Source organism: Cyclopterus lumpus, chromosome 6, assembly GCF_009769545.1.
Source record: "Cyclopterus lumpus isolate fCycLum1 chromosome 6, fCycLum1.pri, whole genome shotgun sequence".
NCBI classification, from domain to species: domain Eukaryota; kingdom Metazoa; phylum Chordata; class Actinopteri; order Perciformes; family Cyclopteridae; genus Cyclopterus; species Cyclopterus lumpus.
In genome coordinates, this window is record NC_046971.1 from 14,208,845 (window position 1) to 14,226,395 (window position 17,551).

Here is a 17,551-nt window from a genome sequence, read left to right on the forward strand (position 1 = left end):
GTGGGGAGACAGTTAGCTGGTTTACTTTCTCTTATCATTAGTCTACCTGCTAACCCTGTGCATGCACAGCTTGGTTAGTGTACAGAACACGCAGTAACACCAGTGTACAGTAGTTATTTGACATGACCAGAAGAGGGCGTATGTGGCCTGAAGGAAAATAATGGGCCTGAGACAAAACTATGATCATGTTATAAGAGATCAATTATATCATATATTCGCATGAATCATGTTATATCTGCTGACAGTGGTGGTAAGCTTCACCATAGCATCAAGTGTATTGTCATTCTCACCTGTAATGTTTAAAGTTTTGAATGGGTAAAATGCATGTTCAGTATAGTGAACTATACACAGGCTTAGTTTATGAAAAGGGTATAAATGGGTGCCTTCCTTGGCGAATGCTGTCAAATAGTAAGTTTAAGTTTAATTGTTCCATTTGCAAGGACCTGTCACACTGTAGTGGCCATTAGGAAGACAGTGAGACTTGAACGAGAGTGACTCCCAAGTAGTCTGATTCAGTCCCGCCAGTAACTCTGTTAAAATGTCCTTGACCGAGATATAAGATCCCTCTCTGCTCATTTATCACATGTCACCCTGATAAAAACCTCAGCTTAACACCTCCTGACGACCCCATGGAGAGTGAGGGAAAAAACAAAAAGAGAGCAGGAAAATAAATATTATTGTATTTGAGAGAACATGTTGCAAGTACTCAGTAGTTAAAGCAAATTAGATCAGGATATATGCTTACCTTCTGCTGTCAGTGTTTGTATAAGTAGTGAGAAACAATCTCATACAGTACAATAACACACACTGTGATGATGTGTTGGCTCGCTGGGTGGTACACTCAGGGTGGGTTTAGGTCTAGTGTTTCATCCTGGCTGTCTGATCTCCCAACCAATTAAAAGGTGGATTGTAAATGGAACATTCCTGGCATACTTGACCCACTACTCACTGCCCACTAACCCTCCCCCTCAATGAACACATAGCATGTAATGTATATGTACACGCACATGGTCGATGATTACATGCTCTAACACAAAAAAAAAAAAAAACTAATAATCATTCACTTAAAGATCCATTCCTTTACTTTTTCCCCAGGAATCTTCGCATATCATCAAATAACAAAAATAAAACTAATAGAATTAAAAGCACCTTTGGAAAATGTATTGAGTAATCAGTAACCGGAGCATCCATGCCTACCTCTCCCAACCCCTTCAGTTTGCCACTAATCTCTGAGCTACATCCACATGAAGAGGTCATGAAATTAGAGAAGGGAGAGAGGAAAATACAGGGCAAGGAGAAGGGAGATGAAAGGAACTAGCAACCCCTTTTAATATAAATGGGTGATGATCAGAGGCACGTCCACTTTTACTCCTAACATCGGCACAGTGTGTGTTTTACTTTGCGAGCAGTATGAGAATGTGTCATCGTGACCCTTGTCCTCTCTTTTGTCTACTTCCTGCAGGAGCTTATTGAAGTGGACAGTGATGTTGTCTTTGAACTGGCTTCTTTTATTCTACAAGTAAGATTAAGTGTGTGTGTGTGTGTGTGTGTGTGTGTGTGTGTGTGTGTGTGTGTGTGTGTGTGTCTGTCTGGTTTTCACCACTTGCACCAGCAGCCAAACATACTAGTTATTTTCGTAGTAGTTTATTAATAAAAGTGTTCTTCTAAAATGTCTCCACAAGCTTTTGATTTGAACCGACTACGATTAAACTCACATTATCTGTTGTGGTCATTATTGACGATGATTAAACACATTATATCTAATGCAGTCATCAAAGTCTCAGTAATTTGCAATGACGCATAGAGGTTTAAATCGTAAAAAAAAGCTGAATTCTTGGCTCCCAGTGAAATTCTTGGTGCAGTCACTCAGTGCTAATCTATAACAGAGCAGAGCGGAAACTCTTATACTTCACAAATTATCCTCAATGCCAGTTCTTCTCTCTTCTCTCTCCTCTTCCTTTCTCAGAGTAGGTCAGTCCATTAACCGTGATGCTGCAAGTTCATGTTACACATAGACTGAGCTGAGTGGCGTGTGCGCGCGCGTGTGTGTGTGTGTGTGTGTGTGTTCTGTATGCAGGTGCAGATGCACTGTATCAGGTACCTGCTCTGCAGGCCTTCAGAAGTTTCACTCCAGATGGAGGTTTAGTGTTTCTCTCTGATTCCAGCACAGCAGACCTGACTTCACATTCATCACTGCAAACAGAACATAAACACACGTTTTATAACCACTGCTTTGTATTCTCTTATCCATTTATGTATTTCCTGTTTTCTCTCACTACATTTCTTCTTCCCTTTCTGCTGCACAGGAGGCTAAAGGAGATTTCACCAGGTGAGCATATAAGTAACTAGTGATGATTATATGTGATGTACAGATACAAAAGTCTAGGTTGTAGCTGGGAGTGTTCTTCACCTATTTTTACATCCCGTATTTTGTCTCAGTTTCCTCCCCAATGACAGGCATGGTTGGGTTGATACATGTTGATATAGAGGTGATATCAGTGCTCTGGCTGCTCTTCTGGTGCATCACTGAGAATTCTCTTTGATTTTGACATTTTGACATCCTTCCCTCCATCATTCCTGCCATCCCTTTTCTTCTTTGGTTCACTCTTTTCAGGCTGTGCTGCTACTCATGAAGTTGCAAAGAATTTCATGTATTTGTGTGTGTGTGTGTTTATATATACAGTATGTGTGTAATGAAAGACAAAAGGTCTTTGTTGGGAGTAACTTTCTCCCAACTTAAGACAGGGCTCACCATTGGGACATAATAAATACCATCAGAAAATGTAAAAAAAAAAAAAAGAAAAGACAAAGTATAGTTAAACTCTGTTGCTATGGAGCTTTCCAGTCATATGCACGTTTCCTGTGAGCTACATTCCACATGTGGCCCATCAGTCGTACCTCTGTGTGACGTTGGCCTAAATGTATGCCAACCCACATCCACTCATCCCTTTGTTGGAGCACAGATAACAGACTACAGCTGCCACCATCTCTGACCTCATTTCCGCCGGTAAAAGGAGTAAATAATCATAATATCCTGCAGAGGGCTGGAATGTGACACACTCTGGAGACATTCCTTTCTCCCTCCTCCCCCTTTCCTTACCCTATTCGTCCCACACACACATACCTCCCTTCTCTTAAAACTCTATAGACCATACTACAGTACATACAGTGCAGCCCTCCTCCATGTTGCGTTTCACTATATCTGTCACTGCTTCTCCTCGAAAAATACCCATTATGACTAATATTATTAGCTATTGGATAGTTTTAAATAATTTTGTCCATTCCAGGAATTTCATTTTATTGATGCTCGTGGAATCACTCTTCTTCCAATAATTTAGCAGGGATTCAATAAATCTGGATCTGCATTGGAAAGAGGTTGACATTTTGTATTCATTACAAACTATTTAAAGAATTTTATTTAGTGACTTGTGAAGATCAACATGTTGCAATGCCACAGTGCACATGTTGTATTTGTTCAGATGGAACCCTTGTATGCCCTCTTCATCAGAGGTTGTGCACACAACCACATATACCTAATGAGAAGTTACTTGAATGGATATCAACCAATCCAGACACACAGCTGTGTTCACACATCGGAGAACAGGCAGGCTGGGTGAATGGGATCTTTTCCAGGGCTTTAGCTCATAGGTTGCCATGTTCCCAGGGCTTTCCCCAATCCTCCGAGGTCTTGGTGGAGGCTAGGGGATTAGAGTGGGGTATTAAGACCTCCTGCTTCTGGAGGTCTGAAACCCCAATCTTGGGCCAAGTTTCTCTGCGTGGTTCCCTGTCTCATTTGCTCTGCCTTTGTGGTTATCTTTTACTCCATCACATTTGGATCTCCTTGTATCTATCTTTATTTATCTTGTGTGTTTGTGTCGCACAACATAAATGTGCTGACCATTTATTGTGGCTTCTCCTTCACAGTAACGATGCAACCAGGTCTGACCTGAAAAAGCTGCCTGCTCTGCCCACTCAGGCCCTGAAGGAGCACCCATCTCTGGCCTACTGGTGAGACGCTTGTCAGTTATCCAGAAAACCATCACAACACTCCAACAAATTGTATTGTTTTTACCATTTGTAATATTTTTCCTTTTCCTCTTTATTTACTGTCCTGCAGTGAAGACCGTGTCATAGAGCATTACAAGAAGCTCACTGGGCAGTCCAGAGGGCAAGCTATTGTAAAGTAAGTGTCTGTATGTGTCTCTGGTTGGGTCTGTTCACGGTATGGAAGGCTTAACAGAATATACATGTAACCCTCACATGTCTGTCTTTCTGCTCCTCACAGTTATATGAGCATTGTAGAGTCTCTACCCACATATGGAGTACATTACTATGGTGTTAAGGTACAGTTTTACTACTCTATCTTTGTTTTTTCACACGCTCCACACACATTTGTGTTGACTTTGGACGTGCACGCGGGGAGTTTGGGATTTGGAGATATGATGGGGCTTAAAGCTATTTGTACTTTCCTATTCTCTCTCCATCAATCCCAAGCACATGCACAAGCTTTCCTGAGGAATTTTTCTGTTGTGTGTTTTAGGACAAGCAGGGGATCCCATGGTGGTTGGGTCTGAGCTATAAAGGCATCTTTCAGTACGACCACCAGGACCGAGTCAAACCCAGAAAGGTGAGACGATCTCTCTGCAACGCACTCTTTCAGTGAGCTTTAAAACATCAGTTGCTATTATTTCCAAAATTACAAAAGGTTGTGATTTACTGCATGACTTTTAATGTATGTTCTCATTTTTGGCACCTACTTCTTGCACCCTCCTGGATCGTTAAAATGTTACTTCCGAAGGAAATCTTTTCATGGCCCCCACTGTCTATTTTTTCCATTCAGTGACTCAGGATATTGTGTTGGGGAAGAGCACTAACAATGCTGTACAAATACTACTGTCTGGAGACATTCAGGCTTGGAATGTTTTGCATCCTTTGCTGCTTTTATTTCTATGAATGGGGTCCTCCTTCCAGTGGATGCACCAGTAGGTTGTCTGTGAAAGCCTTTCTTACCTCACCCCTGACCTCCAGTCATCTTTAGGGCCTTGGTCTCTTTCATTCAGCCGTGTCTTATCGGGTGTTAATGGGGTCAACAGCATCCCTGTAGACTGACTGACCACCAAGACACTCTCACACATGTACACCAATACTCTGTTGCTCATAAAACCACGTGCGCACACACACACACACAGACACACACACACACTTGCAATCCTGATGAATACTTCCTGTCTGACACAGCTTTCCTGTTTGCCACTAACATTGTGCTCTGTGTGTGTGTGTGTGTCTTGATCTGTGCATTCCTGTGTAAATGTGTCTTACCACTGAGCACCATCTCTGCCCCATTCCCCAGTACTCCAAATGTTGTAGCTGATTGGGTGTTGAATAACCATGGAGATGCAAAAGAAGTGCAATCCACATTATGTCATACCAACTTCACAGACACAAACATGCTGATAAACATGTGAAAAGGTCACAAACAGTGTGTTTTTATGATACAAAGTATATAAGAAGGAAGTATGAAGCTTAGGGATTTTAGATATCCAAGAGAGAGTTGAAAGGAAGTTAGAGTTGATAGCATTCCCACACAAGAGACTGATCACACAGTCAGCTGCTGTAGCAACAGTCAGTGAGAGTCATTGGTTCGTTAAGCCTCTGTTCTGACCCCCTCAATCTCTCTCTCTTTTCTCTCTCTTTCTTTCTCCTTCCCCCTTCAAGAGCAGTTGATTTAGAGAGTCAATGGTAGTTTAGTCAGTCCAGTACCAGTAACCACTGACTCACACAGGTTTTCAGTACTGTGACTAAGTGAGGTGGAAGTAGACTAATTATGAGACATTATGGGCCAATTACTTTCTTTTGTCACAATAAAAAAGATCTACGTTTTCAACACCAGACTTTTTTTTCATCAATAAGCGACTTGAGTGACTTCAAGTTGCGCTGTAGAATACGCGTGTGTACTCGAGGCAGTTGTGTTTAATTAGTTACTTTTTACGAGGGGAGATCCCTGTTGTTTCTAAATGCAGAGCATCCACCACAGCCTCACCATTTATATGGTTACGTTAACATACTGTTCCCCCTCGGCTTACCGCAGGCCCCATGCAGACACACATACAGTACACGCAGACAGAGGTTAACAACTGAACCACACATCGTACTGATGCCTCGTTAGTGTGTTCTGACTCTTGTAGAAAGAGATTATGGGGTCTATGTGTTGACTGACTACTCGATGGACAGATTTAAGGCTAACACAGGAAAGCTTCTCTCAACACTGTGAAGGAGCTGCCAGAAGGTTCAATCAAACCAAGCTATGGTTTAAATTAATGTCACCTCACATGCATTACACTGCATATATATTCATTTTCTGCAGTAGATTGAGATCACACACCCACTGACTTTAGTTTAGCTTCTGTCTGTGTTTCATTTAGTGCCAAAAGGCACATACAGCCTTTTCTGATTAGTTTTTCCATAAATGTCATCTCTCCAAAACACCTCAACCAAAACACAAACAACAGGAAGTGCCTCCAGAGTGTATCTGCATCTCCTTGAGAACTGGTGGATATAGTGTTGCACACCAGAGCCCCACCCATGGGTGAAACAATAGTCTTTGAGGCCTCAGGTCAAGTTCTATAAAATAATAATTTGCATATGCTATTTAAACTTTCTATTCTTCCCGTAATCTCCCGGGAGTCCACTACACCGAAGGAAGACCTTTACACTCAATCAGATCTGACCTTTTCATCTATAATGGCTTTTTGCTCGGGTGCACAGACAATATAATAAGCCAGACGTGGCTCTGTGCACATGAACACCCAGTTGTTTATGAGTAATGACCAGTCCCTTCCTCTTGTGCATGTTCGTGCCATTGTGTGCGATTGTTTTACCGACAAAAGGAAGAGGATTTATAGCATATGCACGCATTCATGCACCAGTCTCACCCTAATAACAGACTGAGCATGTTTTTTTTATCAGACATTCACTCTATTCACAGTCTGACATTAAAACTACAAAGGTTGTATTAATACAATGGGCTTATGTAACTGGGCCACTGAAAAAGCACAACAAAACTATCTATTTTTAAACTTGAAGGGGATTTGATTTCACATTGTTGTTGATCATGTGACTGCTGATTTGATAGTCAAGATATATTTGACTACTATTTGCACACATGTACAACTTTTCCTGCAACATCAAAGTCTACTTCCAAAATTGCAGCAGCTTCGCAGTTTGAGTAGTCTCGTGCCTAAACACAATTACAAACACCTATCTTATTTCCACAGCTCTGGCCCATATGTAGCCAACACACACACTCACGCTCACACTCACTATCTACCCTACCATGCTACATTAGTACTTCACACTCCATTGAAAATGCACGGTACAGCAACAGTTTAGATAAGAGCGGCGGTTTTCTTTCTTCATGCTTGTGCACACACGTACACACACATATACACACATAGACACACGTACAGCACATTCATGCATACATTACGCTGTGTTTACATACTTTTTAAAATCATATTTCTTCCCCTCCTCCCTTTTCCTCCCTCTGACCATTGTTTTCCCAGGCTGTTAAAATTCCTGGACTGTGACCTGTTCCTCCCTTTGCTCCCTTTCTCCTCTATTCCTCCCTCATCCTGTCATAGCTGGGTCTGCCACTCCTTTTCTCCTGTTTGTCAGTCTTAAGTTGAACTTTCGTTACTGATGGTTGGTCAGTGTACATCAGAGGTTTGTGTGTGTGTGTGTGTGTGTGTGTGTGCCTGTGTGTCAGCTCCAGCTGATATATGCAAGCCCACTTGTGTTCTGAAATAGCCCACACTCTTCTCTTCTCTAACAAGAAACAGACTCTGTGAAAGTGTGTATGTGCGTGTACACAGAGGTCTGACTAAACAAAGCAAGGGCACTTCAATTGGTGGGGCCACAGAAAGCTTCTTTCCCCCTTCATCACTCCTCCCCTGACCCCTCGTTACACACCCACACACACACACACGCACACACACCTCCCTACCACATAGCCCAGTGCAGGAAGCACAGTCCCCGAGGGAGGGAGGAGGGGTCAGGAGGAGGGGAGACATTAACGCCCCCTCCCTCTCCTTGCAAAGCTACAGGAGAGGAGGAAACTTAACTTTACACACTTTCCCTCCACCAACACACACACATGCACATGCCTACAGATGGTGAACACCCACCAACTCATAACGTCCTGTTCCCTTGCGTCTGGGAGGATTTTAGATACACACATGCTGTGGAGTACGTCTGGGGGGAAACTTTCTCGCCCAGCTGGCTTTGGCTCCATTGAAAGAGGAGCCGATGGTTCATAAAGAGGACGGAAAAGAGAGAAAAAAAGAAAATCTGAGCAGAGGAAAGAAAGCCTCCTCCCTCTCACACTGTCTTTCTCCAGAGTGAGGTCATCCAGCGAAGGGATCTGATGTGGACATGGCCGCCTGGTCTGGACCTGATCAGAGAGCCACAGACTAGGTCCTCTCCCTCCACCTCTTTCTCTGTTCCCAACTCCTCCTCTTCGCCAGCTTCTTCCATTTTTTTCTCCTCTTCCTCTGTATCCATTGCATTTTCTCTCAAAACAAATTGGGGCATACTCAGAAGAGAATAGAGGATTTGGCTGAAGGCTGTGTGGATTTAGTGTGAAGCATGTTTTTTATGTGAGCAGCCCTGAAGAGTGTGTATTTCTCCTAAACCTCAGGTGTTCCAATGGCGTCAGTTGGAGAACCTCTACTTCAGAGAGAAGAAGTTTTCAGTGGAAGTTCATGACCCAAGAAGGTAAATTTATAACGCAGATATCAGCTGAGTGTTGAATTCCATGACACCAGTTCTACTTCAGTGATTGAATGTTATTGCTATTGAATGTTCTCCAGCTAATATTTGGAAGTGATGGAATTTTCCTTAAGTTATGGACACCTTCCAGTAGCTTTTACTGTAAATGGCCACTGTGCCATATGTGAATGTGTTGACATTCAGTGCAGAAAAGAAGAGATTGGAATCTAATTCAGTAATGGTTGCAGTATTTGTCTTGGCAATAGAGCAAGATATTGGGGATGTCCCGGTGGAGCTTGACACAGATTGATAGGCTGATTATTAACACACTTGTGCGGCCGCATGCATGCACAAACACATGTGCTCTTTCACACACAAGCGCACACACACACACACACAGACACACACACACAGGGTAAACCCTTGATAGTTGACCACAGAAGGATAAATGGCTGTGCGATAGCTGTTTCGCAGAGGAAGTGACCTCTCTTGTGTTTATTTAACATTGTTGGAAGGGAGGGAGGGAGCGAGAGAAAAAGAGACAGACAGGGTGAAACAGAGAGCGGTGGTGTTTTCATCAAAGGAAGCTGTCATTAGGGTGAGCTGGTTGGTTGCTTAGCTGCAGATGTCTGTTTAAATAAGGATGAGTAAACAATTGGGAACATTGTGTGTGGCATATTTTCTCTCTGTCTTATTAGCCATAGTAGTGATTGTAGTAATTGTGGTAATGTCACTGTTGTAAATATGTAGCCATCTTTTGTATTCAGTGTATATAAGGAGGCCTTGTGTCCGCTCTTACTGTAGGGCGTCGGTGACAAGAAGGACGTTTGGTCACAGTGGCATCGCTGTGCATACGTGGTACGCCTGTCCTGCCCTCATCAAGTCCATCTGGGCCATGGCCATCAGCCAACACCAGTTCTACCTGGACCGCAAGCAGAGCAAGGTCAGCAGGCCAACCACATACACACTCATACCGCAGACCATAGACATGATTAGAAATGTACAGCAAACTCAGCAAGCATGGTCAGTCAGACTCTTGCAATTAAAATGCTTCACTATGTGCCTTGACAAACCCTCTCCATTCCTGTCTTTCCAGTCTAAGATCCATGCAGCGCGGAGTTTGAGTGAGATCGCTATAGACCTTACGGAAACAGGAACTCTGAAGACCTCCAAGCTGGCAAACATGGGAAGCAAGGGCAAAATTATAAGTGGCAGCAGTGGCAGTCTACTCTCGTCAGGTCAGTATATGGTCAGTGTGTGTGTGTGTGTGTGTGTGTGTGTGTGTGTGTGTGTGTGTGTGTGTGTGTCTGTGCTGGGAAGAGAAGAGAAGGAGAAAGAGAAAGAAACTCAAACAAACAGAGAGAGAAAGATTGATATGCGTGCAAATAAGTCTCTGTGTTGAATGTGTGGTAGTGAGGGGGAGAATGGTTAACAACTGGAGAGACAGAAACAGCTGCTTCTGGAAAGAGGCCACTGATTCCCTGCTGAATATTCTCACACACATACTGTACACCCACCCCACCCAGTGTCTTTCTGTATGTATGGAACACCACACCCACCCTCCATGTCTCACAGACACATCCTCCACAGGCCCCTGCCCCCTCTAAATTTAGTGGTGTAAGGGAATGAATAGGGCAGCGGGTCAGTGCACAACTTTGCCACGGCCTTTAAAACAATGCCGATCCGTGTTGAACAAGTAATGAGTGTAACAGGAATATTTTTACATTAACTAAATTTAGATTCAAAAGGAAAATGCACGTTTGAATCCAGACAGCCTTGTAAAGTGTGTTGCAATCTATGAAAGTGAGTAATTTGGCAGAATACTGAAACTTGATGAGCAACTGCTGCTAGACCCAAGCAGCCTCATTTATGATGATAAGCATGGCTTTGGGGTCATCTAATTTAGAGTATACTGAATAAATGAATGTTCCTGGTAAAGAAGAACACTATATTCTTTCAGTAAAATTGCTTTCCTTATTTGGATTTCTCCAGCTCATCTTCCTGATCGGATCAGTTTTTTTTCTGTTTCCTTCTTTTCTTTGTATAGATACATGTATCTGTCCCTAATCCCATCCCTAGTCTCTTAATCTCACTTTTCTCCCCTCTTTGTCCCTCTCTAGTTTTGTCACTTGACCTATCGGTGTGTCAGTGTGTTGATTTCATAATCCACTGCTGACTGGAGGCCATCTCTGCCCACAACATAAACATGTCACCGGAACTGTGGCGACAGATCCATGCACCTCCCCCTCCACCACAGCCAACACGCCTCTGTCTGACTCGATCACAGCGTTTCTCTGATCAATTTGAAACCATTTGTGGATCCAAATGAGAGGCTACAGACATATGTGTGTTCAAATTCACCTCATGCATAAAACTGAATATTGTTGAGCTGCAAGGACACTCTACAAGTGTAGGAACACTGAATTTACATACTTAAATATGGCATAACTTGTATCAATAGAGAGCCATTTAATGTCTCTTTCGGTCTGTTTCAGTGGTTTGTTTTGTATTGTTGTTATCTTTGACCACATAGCCACTGAAAGAGCTACAGAGGGAAACAGAATGTGTCTGTGTGGGGATGTATGTGTTGTTCTTAACAAAGCATGTTGCAAACAAGACTGGCACCATCTCAAGGCCGGGGAGATTGTGCGTCACAGACTTTGTCCTAAACTGCCCCTTCCTCACACCCGTACAAACACGCCACCAAAACTCAGTTTCCTTATCGAAACGTTCCATTCACTTCCTTGTAAACATCCTGCAAGAATAGCAGGTGCATGCCCATTTTCTACCTCCACAATCTGCCTGAAGTCCCCACTACTCCAAACACACACATGCGTTCCAGACTTCTGCCCTCACGTGATGTGTTGTCTGTGGCTTGCAGGCTCTCAGGAATCGGACAGCTCCCAGACAGCTAAGAAGGACATGCTGGCAGCACTGAGGGCTCGGCAGGATGCTCTAGAGGAGACTCTAAGAAAGAGACTAGAGGAACTCAAGAGTATCTGCATTAGAGAGTCGGTATGAGCAAATACAGATCTGGCAAATATTTAGAAAATCAGAATACTTTTTCGCTCTTCCTTTTTAAATGTGTCGCATTGTCATCTTTCGCAGGAGCTGACAGGGAAGCTTCCGAAAGAATATCCTTTGGATCCGGGAGAGGAGCCACCCACCGTCAGACGGAAGATCGGCACCGCCTTCAAACTGGACGAGCAGAAGATTATTGCTGAGGGCGAGGTGAAGCTGCAACTCCTTGTTCACTTTATTACACTTTATTACACTTTTCAATCTTCCCCACACAGACCAAATGAAAACAGAAGGTCATCTAGTATTGTCAGTGTATGAAACACATACTGTAGGTATCTGTGCCAGGCACAGTGCTGCAGTAATTGTAATATATGAATATATGTAGCGCTAAATAGTTAAGCGTGTTTGTCTCCTTTTAACCCAGCTGTAATGGTATTGAGCCATTTATGAGCAGTATGAGCATTATAGGTCAAACTGGTGTTTACAAGCTCTTGAAGTTATCCAGTGAAGATCAGTGGATTGTGAGTTTAACTTAATTTAAAGCCAGATACTTAATAGTCACATAATGTTTGGGATGATGATTGACATAATGATAGATTACCTCATCCACACTCAATTGTTAAGTAAGCAAAGGAAACAGAGAACAGTGAAAAGCCACAGTCTGAGACATCTTGGACCTGTATCTTCGTCTTTTTGTGCCACGGATAGATTTTCCAGAGCAGCAGAACTTCTAAAAATAGCAGCATTCTCGCCACAGGAAGTGGTGATAGTAGGATTGTGTGTGCATGTAAGTATGCAGGCATGTGTGGGTGTGTGTCGCTGAGGTTGTATGCTTTGAAAATAATCCAGGGACACAATTTCACAAAACTGCCTTGCAAGGAGAAAGATGTTTCTTAATTTACACTATAAACACACACACACACACAGAAAGCTGCACTGCAGTGAGAAAGGATTGCTAGAGAGAGGGATTCCTCAGAACTCAGGTAGTCCAGTAAGATGTTGGTGAACACATCATTGCTCTGTCTCTATGGAGGGAAGTCAAGTGTTTGGTCTCACATATATGAGTGCACACGATGAGTGAACATTTTTTATTAAAGTAAACACATTTACACTTTGACAGAATATGTTTTAGTTGGTTCATCTCGAACCTCAGGAGACGTGTAGAGGAAGGGAGGATGGGTTGATGGAGAGGTGTTGTTATTATTGGGGGACAGACAGTCTCAATAGAGAATAAACAGTGATAAGGAAATGCGAGGCTGCAGCACAGATAAATGATTTCCGCAGTGTGTCTTCTCTGGCAAGGCCTTGTGTGTGTGTCAAACCAAATAGATTGCATGGGCCAGTTACAGTCTGAATATGTGTTTGCAAACTAAGACTTGTTTTTTTGGGGGATTGTGCAGAGATTTCATTGCTAAAACTGTTTGCGAATCTGGTGTCTTTGTGCATGAGTTAGTTTGCCCTTATGTTTGTGTCTGTGTCTTATCCCAGGAGGAGGAACTGGAGCGTTTGGAGCGGGAGTTTGCCATTCAGTCCAAGATTACAGAGGCAGCCAGGCGTCTTGCCAGCGATCCTCACGTGAGCAGTAAGAAGCTGAAGAAACAGAGGAAGACTTCTTACCTGAACGCGCTGAAGAAGCTCCAGGAAATTGAGAACTCTATCAATGAGTGCCGGGTCCGCTCTGGCAAGAAGCCTACGCAGAGAGCTTCGCTCATCATAGAGGGTACATATATATCAGAATGTAGTATTGATTAGCTGTAGTTGCCACGACACACATCTGTATTCTTCTCAACTACTGTTTAGAGTAATACAATATAAAGCAGTGGAGCTGACGAGTTTCAACATTGTTGCTTTTTGAGACATCGCACATTTGCAAACATGAGGCTTTTAAGTTCTAGATATAGTAATTGTACAATCTCTAACCTCTAGTCTTTATTTCTCTGTCCAATAGAGGCCAACATTGGTTCTGAAGACAGTTCATTGTCTGACGCGCTGATCTTGGATGATGGTGAGCCTCTATCCTTGACATTACTCTGCAAGATTCAATAACTAGCTGATTTCTGAGCTTTTTTCATTATTTTATGAAAGGGTAAACTATCTTTAATGCTCCAACATAATCCAATTGTTACTCTATTTCAGATGATCCACAAGTTACAGGTACCCCCACCTTCTCTCCAGTAGCATCGCCTCACAAGGGCCTCCCTCCTCGACCACCATCTCACAGTCGACCCCCTCCACCTCAGTCCCTGGATGGCCTGCGACACCTGCACTATTCACGCCCTGACTACGATAAATCACCCATCAAACCCAAGATATGGAGTGAATCGTCACTGGATGAGCCCTATGAAAAAATAAAGAAACGCTCCTCTCATTCCAGGTATGAGGGAGTTTATCTTGGCTAGCTTTAGAATAGAGCTACTGTGTATTGACACATGGTATTTAAACCCACTGTTAAACAACTTCAAGTTTATTTGAGATATTGGTTTGTCATTTCAAATGTAATTAATCCAATCAAAATAGAAGTAATGTGTGTGGAACTTGAGTCAGTCTGTGACAACAGTCTGAAGATTAATGCTTCAAATGTGGGTTGACCACAAGTTCAGGAGAGCACATCGTACACAGGTTGCTTATGTGAAAGGAATAATAATTAATGATGAATTGCGTTTATTTCCTTGCCTCTTTGTCAAATCACAGGCGTTTCCCAAGCTCTGGCAGTGCAGAAGCAGGGGGTAGTAACTCTCTGCAGAGCAGCCCCATCAGGAGCCTCCCTCACTGGAATTCTCAGTCCAGCATGCCCTCAACCCCAGACCTGAAGACCAGGACCCCACACTACGTACATTCCACTAGGTCAGTCTTTATACCTTCAGTTGTTTACTGGTTATTCAAGACTTATATCTCGCTATAATGTTATAGATTATACTTAACAAAAAAATGCCTAGTAAGCTCCTATCTTTTACTAATGTTTGTACCCCAACTGGAGTATGGGGTTACAAGGCTCCCTTTCCTGAAGCTTTTCACATTCACAAAACAATTATCTGGTTGATTGTTAAATTCACATTCACATAATGTTCTGTAGATGTGTTGCAGCTCAGCCCTTATATTCAACCTTTTTGTGATGCTGCATCTCACAGGTCAGTGGACATCAGTCCCACACGTCTGCACAGTATCGCTCAGCACTTTAGGAACCGCAGCTCAAGCCTTGAGTCCCAGGGCAAACTGTTGGCGCCCGACCCTGACGCACACCCGCACACCCTGGGCACACTCGGCAGCCCTGACTTCTTCCTGGTCCCAGCACGCAACTCCAATGGCTCTGACCCACTGGACGACTGCTCATCCTGCACCAGCCAGAGCAGCTCAGAGCATTACTACCCGTCTGGTGGACCCCCCAGCAGCAACCCCAACTATTCCACTTTGGGAGAGGACTCACCCTCCAAAGCCAGGCAGAGACAGAGGCAAAGGCACAGGTAGGATGCAGGGAAAGTGGCTCTATTCACACAATTCATTTTTTGTGTATATAAAGAAACTAACAGAGTTTTAGTGACATCGATGTATGTGTTTGCTCCTTTGTTCTCTCTCCAGGTCAGCAGGTCAGTTGGGTTCCTCCAACTCCGGCTCAATGCCAAACCTGGCAGCTAAGAATGGCTCAGTTGGAGGCTCGGGTGGAGGTGGGATAGGAGGGGGACACCACGGAGTCTACCTCCACAGCCAGAGCCAGCCCTCCTCCCAGTACCGCATCAAGGAGTACCCGCTATACGTGGAGGGCAGCCCAAACCCTGTGGTAGTGCGCAGCCTGGAGAGCGATCAGGAGGGCCACTACAGTGTCAAGGCCCAGTTCAAGACCTCCAGCTCCTACACGGCCGGAGGACTGTACAAGGAGGCTTGGGGGGGAGAGGAGGGAGGAGAGAGCAGCGGCCGACTCACGCCCTCGCGCTCTCAGATCGTAAGGACTCCGTCATTGGGGCGAGAGGGTGGTGGAAGCGGAGGAGGGGGGAGGATAGCGGTGTCTGAAGAGCTGCGATGCTGGTACCAGAGGTCCTCAGGGAGCCTGAAGGAGAGGAGTCACTCACATTCGGGATCTACATCCTCCGAGACAGGGTCACAGCAAGGCACTCTGGGACATAGTCGAGGGAGTAGAGTAGGGACACTCGCCAAGGGCTCACCAGGTTAGTCTTCTTCATTTATTCACCATAAACCTTGTGTCATATGGGTTAAAAGTATCATCGCGTGTTTTAGATAACATTATGCACTGTTTATTTAGGTTGACAAATATTTTGTTTATTCAGAGGTTCTAACAATACATGTCAAAGAGAAAATATCCAGAGTGACTGTGCTGCCGAATGAGCTCTGGGAACTGGCTTACGGCATTATTTTAGATGGATGGGAATAGTGTGAGATGTCGAGCATCAGCCTCACTTCCTTCTGAAATGATTTGTAGTCTGTTGGTGTTGCTTGTAGTGAGAATACAGCATAACATTCTTTTTTCTCATTATCATATTATAGATGACCCCACTTTTCACTTACTTGAATTCCTATTAATCAATTGTTTTGTTAGCAATATCAAATCTCACCGCATCAACTACATTTAAACATCAACATGGGGATGTCCTGTGAGTGTACAGTGGGATTGGTTTGAGTCTGAGATTGTGATTAACAAATCGACACATTCATATAACACATGTACTTTGTGTGGACAAAAAGGAGAAAAGTCAATGCCCTGTGTGAGCCTTGAACTCAGGACCTTCAGATTATGAGACTGACGAACTGCCCTGTAACATGAACAGTCGTGTGACCTGTCTCCAACTTGACCCCTGGGACAAACATTGTCAGTGGCCTCAAGAAGCATAGTTGAAATTCCTTTCCTCAACTCACTTTAGCCTCCATCACCTGTGTTTGTTCTGTGTCTGTGTATCCACGCGTCTCAATACATGTGTATTTGAATTTGCGTGTGTCTCTCTATCTCATGCTGCATTTTTATTCATTTCTCATTTAGCATGACTAACTATCAGTTTTCCCCATAGCTGCATCCCCTTGCAGCCAGAGGAGTGTGACGCCCTCCAGCGAACACGCAGCCACACCAACACCACCCTGTAGCCCACAGCAAATCCTCAACTGGCAGAGCGGGTAAGAGACAGACACACACACACACACACACACAGCAGCAGCAGACCGGGTTGACAAGATGTTTGAAGAAGACGATATGAATTTACATTATTTTAGGACCAACTGAATCTTGGCCACTCGGCTTCTTTCTCTACATCTTTTTCCAAACTTCACTCTAACATCCTCACAAGCTTTGACTGTTTTATCTGTCATCTGATATTGTTTTACACTGCTGACCTAATCTCAAGGAATGTGTTTATGCGATTTGGGCTTAACATCTATTTTTAAATCTTTCTCGTCTCTCGTCACTCCTCTCGACTTTTCATTTGATTTTTTTGTTTGAGTTATTGATTTACTCACCGCATCCTTGTTTCTTTACTCGTTGTCCTGTCATCTTTCACTTCCTCCGATCATCTTTTCATCATGGACATTTCTCTTATTACCTAATATTTGTCATTTCTTCCTCGTCTCCCTCTGTCTGCACTAACCCTCCTTTCCTTGTGTGTGTGTCCTCTCTCCTGGTTTAGAGGCACAGCAGACAGCTCTCCTACTGAGGACGTCTGTCAGTCTCCCCCTCAGCCCAGCTCTGATGCATAGAGGTACTGTCTGTGGTCTCGACCTCCCAGTGGTCTGAACCTACAGTGTACTGTTCGAGAGGCACAGCAGC

The 17,551-nt window shown here is 43.7% G+C and overlaps 1 protein-coding gene across 10 annotated transcripts in view; it reads left to right on the top strand.

Moving 5' to 3' along the window:
* The window catches only part of frmd4a (FERM domain containing 4A), a 59,373-nt gene that overhangs the window by 38,025 nt on the left and 3,797 nt on the right, over positions 1-17,551 (top strand). For 5 of the 10 annotated variants that reach the window (XM_034534773.1, XM_034534777.1, XM_034534775.1 and 2 more), the window contains 18 exons: positions 1,463-1,519; positions 2,307-2,329; positions 3,925-4,008; positions 4,118-4,183; positions 4,286-4,343; positions 4,541-4,627; positions 8,696-8,772; positions 9,568-9,709; positions 9,863-10,004; positions 11,648-11,781; positions 11,875-11,997; positions 13,276-13,507; positions 13,736-13,792; positions 13,924-14,161; positions 14,479-14,631; positions 14,916-15,248; positions 15,364-15,947; positions 16,803-16,905. In XM_034534773.1, the coding sequence (XP_034390664.1) occupies positions 1,463-1,519; positions 2,307-2,329; positions 3,925-4,008; positions 4,118-4,183; positions 4,286-4,343; positions 4,541-4,627; positions 8,696-8,772; positions 9,568-9,709; positions 9,863-10,004; positions 11,648-11,781; positions 11,875-11,997; positions 13,276-13,507; positions 13,736-13,792; positions 13,924-14,161; positions 14,479-14,631; positions 14,916-15,248; positions 15,364-15,947; positions 16,803-16,905 (2,693 nt within the window). Of the gene's footprint in view, positions 1-1,462; positions 1,520-2,306; positions 2,330-3,924; positions 4,009-4,117; positions 4,184-4,285; positions 4,344-4,540; positions 4,628-8,066; positions 8,773-9,567; positions 9,710-9,862; positions 10,005-11,647; positions 11,782-11,874; positions 11,998-13,275; positions 13,508-13,735; positions 13,793-13,923; positions 14,162-14,478; positions 14,632-14,915; positions 15,249-15,363; positions 15,948-16,802; positions 16,906-17,411; positions 17,484-17,551 lie in introns of those variants that run through there. The other 5 variants (XM_034534774.1, XM_034534770.1, XM_034534771.1 and 2 more) reach the window with 4 other exon arrangements.